At 42.6% G+C, this 6,000-nt stretch overlaps 1 protein-coding gene across 1 annotated transcript in view; it reads right to left on the minus strand.

The window, feature by feature from the left end:
• Btk (Bruton tyrosine kinase) overlaps nt 1–6,000 on the minus strand; it is a 44,136-nt gene that overhangs the window by 33,396 nt on the left and 4,740 nt on the right. Inside the window, exons 2-3 of the mRNA XM_051141314.1 lie at nt 1,573–1,743; nt 493–591 (exon numbers count right to left, since the gene is read on the minus strand). Of these exons, the coding sequence (XP_050997271.1) occupies nt 493–591; nt 1,573–1,713 (240 nt within the window). The 5' untranslated portion in view covers nt 1,714–1,743. The remainder of the gene's footprint in view (nt 1–492; nt 592–1,572; nt 1,744–6,000) is intronic.

The following is a 6,000-nucleotide window of genomic DNA, read 5'->3' on the forward strand; positions in this document are numbered from 1 at the left end:
TTACCATAGGACTGCTGAGACTGCAGATGCACAGGCACTATTGGGCCTGGCCTTAGGTGAGTTTGGGGAATTTTTAAGTCCTCCAGCTTGCCTTGGCAAGCACTTTTCCATCTCCCAGCCTGAATGAAAACAATTCTTTTTCTTTTCCTCTTGCAGTCTTGCTTTCTTTCTGGTGTGTGTGCGCATGCGTGCATATGTGCGTGTATGTGCATACATGTGTGTGTTTGTGTATCTGTGTGTCCACATGTGTGACACTGTTCTTATGTGGAGATGAGAGATAATTTTCAGGAGCTGGCTCTCTACTTCCACTATGTGAGGTTCAGGGATAGAACTCAAGTCATCAGGCTTAGCAGCAAGCTCCCTTACACATTTGGCAATCTCAGTGGAAACAGAACTGTGTTCTACAATGCACTACAACACCACCATTCTACTTGGGGTATTTGAACGTTCCAATCTGTAGCTTCCCCCTCTTTGGCACTGGCCTCATCTTACCGGAATCTGTCTTTCTGGTGGAGGATTTTTTTCAGGAACTACTGTTTCAACACAGGTGATCTTCTCAACATCTATTGAACCTTTCTTACTGCCTCTTCTCTGAAAGAAAAAATGAGGAAGAAAATCGAGAAAGATTAAGAGTGATGAAGCAACCAGACATTTGCATACTGTTATCTAATCATTCTCCATGGTGGAATGGCACATGCAACCTTAACAGAACTTGGTTTTTTGAGATGGAATTTAACCGTGTAGCTCTGGCTGGCCTGGAACTCACTGTGTATACCAGAGTGCTGAGATTAAAAGTATATGCCACTATGCCTGGCAGAAACTGTTACATTTTGGTTTTTGGTTTTTTGAGACAGGGGTTCTCTGTGTAGACCAAGCTGGCCTTGAACTCACAGTGACCTACCTGCCTCTGCCTCCTAAGTGCTGGGATTAAAGACGTGTGCCAGCATTCCCAGCCAGAACCTGTTACTTTTAAAATAAGAAAGCATCCAACATTCATCTATCCTTTAAATGCCAAATCGGAGGCAGATAACATGGAAAGATAAATGATTATATGCATTTTTGTTGCAAGACATAAAGAAGCAATGTTGAATTCTTGAATTTTATTCTCACAGGTATATAATGAGTTCTTACCAACAACAAGATTCCATGACATCCTGAACAGCTTCTTGGGTTTTGTTTGTTTGTTTGTTTGTTTGGTTGGTTGGTTTGGTTTGTTTAAGACAGGGGTTCTCTGTGTAGACCTGGCTGTCCTGGACTCTGTTTGTGGACCAGGCTGGCCTTGAATTTAGAGAGATCCACTTGCCTCTGCCTCCCACAGTGCTGGGATTAAAGGCGTGCGCCACCGCGCCCTGCCTCTGAACAACTTCTTAACACCCTTGAATTTTTCCCCCTGGCATGACTGTGCCTACTTCTAGGCTAGGTAATATTTTTCCAGTTTGATGTACTTAGGTCTATTTAATTCCTATCCCTCAGCCCCTTTCTACTGTGGGAGACCTATCTCACGTCTCACAGAAGATCCAAGACTAAGCCTTTGAAATGGTGAAATTCAGACTTCATATTTGGGAAACTTACCCCACGTTCAAAGTCATACTCATAGTAGGAAAGTTTGTGTACAGTCAAGAGAAATAGGCGCTTCTTAAAGTTTAATGGCGATGTTTTCTTCTTCTGTTGGGAGCGCTTCAGGAAGATGCTCTCCAGTATCACTGCAGCCATGGCTCCCCCTCTCCGAAACTTGCTTGTGTGCTGTGGATAATGAAAAGGCTTAGGATTCTAGCACAGTCATCTTTAGCCTACCTGCTTCCCCCTCAGCCCTGCTACCTGTTTAAATTAAACGCCACATGCCACACCAGCAAGGAGCCTTATTTCTGCCTGACCTCCTTCTTCTGCCATCCCCGACTTGGTCAACTTTCAGGTCCAGTGAATGTACACTATTCAACGAGGGAGTTGATTCTAGATAGCAAGTTGACAAAACCTGGCTTCTTTGGTAAAAGAACTGAATACTTTCGATGTTCAACAGCATGCACCTGGGTGTGCTGTAATGTCTAGAGATCACTTTACACTATTTGCCTCTTCATGACACATGACAAAAGTTTTCTGCGAAGCTATTGACCCTGACATTTTCAGAAGGGATTATTTATGTAGGAGAACTCACTAAGTCAGATACAGAACTTTCAGTTCCCAGTATTTTAAGCAAGGAATGCAATTGTTCAAAAGTTGACCCACTTCCCAGCACTCAAGGAGGAAGAGGCAGACGGATCTCTGTGAGTTCAAGGCCAGCCCTGTCTACAGATAGAGTCCAGGACAGGCAAGGCTACACAGAGAAACCCTGTCTCAAAAAACCCAAAAGCCAAAAACAAAAACAAACAAAAAAAGGTTGACCCACTCAGGTCTGTAGCCAAAAAGACAACAAGGCTTCACCTGTACTTACTACAAAGACACAATAACTGCCACCCAACTGATTTAGCTCATGCCCTGCTAACTAGGTTACAAAGGAGAGAAGCTTTGTTTTCCAGTTGAGAACATGTTTACAGCAGTAGTTTAGCACTTTGGCCCTTCTTCTCCTATCCTTAGATGGTTTCTTTTAGATGACACCAGATAGAAGTGATAGAAATATAGAGCCGTGGTTAAGAGAACTTGTTGTTCTTGCAGACAAGCAGGGTTCCAGCACCCATATGATGGCTCACAGCCATTTGCAACTCCAGTTCCAGGAGATTTGGTGCCATCTTCTGAATCCCTTGGGCACCAGGCATGCAAGTGGTCCATATATGTTAATGCAGGCAAAACTCCTAACCATACAATAAAATCAAATCTATTTTTTGAAGTGATGTAACTATGTTGCCATTAAGGATGCCAGCTGTGCTCATTTAGGAAGAACAATATGCTTAGAATACTCTAGAAAATTCCACAAAGCCATCAAAGGCTTTTCTGTGATGCTGAGGATTGAACTCCCTGTGTAGCTCATGCTGACCTTCAACTCATTTGGTAGCTGAGGCGGGCCTGGAAATCATGCCAATTCGGCTACCTCAGCATCTACAATGATATCTAGAGTATAGGCCTGCAGCACCAGGCGCAGCTCACCAATGGCTTCTTCAGATAGAGACAGACACCCACGCATACACACACACACACACACACACACACACTTTACTCAATCCATGTAAAGTTTATGTGCAATTTTACCAATACTAAACTTTCATTAGAAATATAAATGAAGCCAGGTGTGGTGGTGCACCCCTTTAATCCCAGCACTGCGGAAGCAGAGGTAGGCAGATCACTGTGAATTCGAGGCCAGCCTGGTCTACAAAGTGAGTCCAGGACACCCAAGGCTACACAAAGAAACTCTGTCTCAAAAGAGAAAAAACAAATATAAATGAAAAGATGATAGTCATAAAAATGGACCACAGAGTAACAAAAATTGTCAAATCTCCTTAGAGTTTTGTTTAGAATCAGGGGCTTTTTTTTCCTACAAGGAGTGTGGAATTTTATTTTCATGAAATTCCTTTTGCTATTGGTGGTACTATGGAAGCCATATAAGTAAAGTCAGCACTTTACTTTTTTCTCTGAAAAGCTGAATTTTTTTCAGCAGGAAGACCAAGGGAAGCTTTTGTTCTGGTTCGCTTTTTTTGTTTGTTTGTTTTATCAAAGCCTGGTGCTATCCACAATTCTTTTGCTCTTTCCTGTGGTATAGACACTTCTTTCATGAAGCTGAGAAGGCATAAATGGATTCAAAGCCTGTCAGAATGAGCATTGCCTTCTATCGGCTACACAGCCAATGCTGCTGTCTCCTGGCAGTGGATTGGGGCAATGCTTTGTTAGTGATCATTAGAGAAACATGATGCAGAAGGTGCAAACCTTTCCCTGCACCTTGCTACGTAAACCTCCTTTCCCGCCCTCTGTGTAAGATGGACTCCCACCAGAGTGACAAGCTGATGAGATTACAAGCAATCTGTCCTAGGGTCAGTTTCAGCTCAAACTCCCAAGTTCCTCTTCAGAGCACAGTTCTCCATTTACTCACAAACAGTGGCAATGGAGTGACCATATGCTAGGCTTATGGTCAGGCAGACTTTTGTAATAATATCACCTTTGCTTCGTGGTGAATTACAATCAGGTACCTCTTCAGAGACAAAGACCCAAATTACAGAAGGCAAAAGAAAACCTCAAGGGAATTGAGGAGCATAAGCAATAAAGAGGATGAGAAGCATCTCAGCAAACCATGCCCATTTGTGTGTGTGTGTGTGTGTGTGTGTGTGTGTGTGTGTGTGTGTGTGTTAGCGAGTAAAGAACTCATGAGGCCCTTTGCCTTCAGTTATGCTGTGAGATCTTCATGGACACATGCCCTGCTTAGACCCAGCATTGATTTCAGTCCTGCCCTTTGTTCGTATGTCCTATAAGATGTGCTGCTCTCGCCTCATCTATCCATCCTTCCTTCCTTCCTTCCTTCCTTGAACAAATCCAGTGTATACAAGAGGAAGCCTTCTGTCTCTCTCAAATGCTTATGTTAAGGTAAGGTTTAGTGCTGGTCTAACTGCGAGGAAGTAATTAACTGGCACCCCTCTGAGTAAGGAGTGAAATGGCCTCTACCCCGAGATCATTGAGCTGCACAGCTACTGGAATTTCCATGGTTCGTTATCCCTTTGACTGTTTCTCTCCTGTTCCTTAGAATACAATTCAAACTCACATGACCTAAAAATATGGTGGTTCTTCTTTAGGTGCCTCTGGTCAAGTAGCCATTACTATAAAAGAAGAAACATCTATCTCTGTGTCTTCTGGAAGGCAGGTACAGTGCAGCGGATGGCTATGTGTTAGCATGTAGAGTCTTTTAGCTATTGATTGAGGGGGAGCTCTAATTTTGCCTCTAACAATTTCATTGGGTGATGGAGGCAATCGAGTGCTGACTTTGCCCAGGTTAATCAAGGGGTGGGAGACAGGGTGGAAATGGAAGTAACAGAAATGTCACACATACTGAGAGAAGTTCATAGGGATGGTGGGAAAGAGGAGGGAGAGAAATAATAGGAAATCTGAGTTGTTTGAGTGACATATAGCTTCAGTGTTATAACATTACTAAAATCCAAATTCAAGGAATACACAAAGGCACCTTTTTCAGCCTCTCAGCTCTATATGCAGCAGTAGAATTCACAAATAGGAAGCCTATTAGCAAGAGTTTGGCCATCATACACATTGCACTATGCTGAGGAATTAATACAAATAGCACTTGAAGAGTCAATAAATGAAAGCATTACTGGCAATTATCCTTGTCTGTGAGAAGATAAAACACTACTAGAGAGAACACTTGAGCAATATTCAATAATCAATACACAGCTTGCCTATGATTGCATAGAGTTGATGAGACAGATGTGAGTCAATAGTACTCAAAAAAAAAAAAAAAAAACTCCTTAACCAGAATATCAAAGAAATATTGTTTTCTCCTTATTTCACCTTTAGAGTTCTCAGTAATTGGCCACCAAGTATCTGGCCATTTTGATTCTCTCTGTAGGGATATGGAAGAGAACTTCTGTTCCACTGTCATCTACCTGTCAGGCACTTTATAGTTTTATTATTTATACTTGTGCTGGGAATGGAACTCAGGACCTTGTGCATGCTAGGCTAGAGCTCTACCACTGAGACACACAGCCCAGCTTCTGAACAACATCTTACATATGTTATTTCATCTATTCTTCACAACAAACATGATGAAACTAAAATATGTAGACTGTATGACCTGTCCATCTTTATCCACCTATAGCTCCTGCTGTATAGTTCCTGCGGTTTCCATAGCATGCCATTGTTTCCCAGATTGATTTAGGTTGATTTTCTCCCCCCACTCCCAAGATTCCATGTAACCCAGGTTGTTGTCAAACTTATGTAGTCAAGGATGACATCAGCCTTCTGATCTTCTCCTGCCTCCACCCCCTGAGTGTGGGATTATAGGCCTGCATCACCATACCCAGTTTATGTGGTGATATCACACCCAGTGGCTTTTTTCTTCTCTCTCTCTCTCTC

This window comes from Acomys russatus, chromosome X, assembly GCF_903995435.1.
Source record: "Acomys russatus chromosome X, mAcoRus1.1, whole genome shotgun sequence".
Lineage (NCBI taxonomy): Eukaryota > Metazoa > Chordata > Mammalia > Rodentia > Muridae > Acomys > Acomys russatus.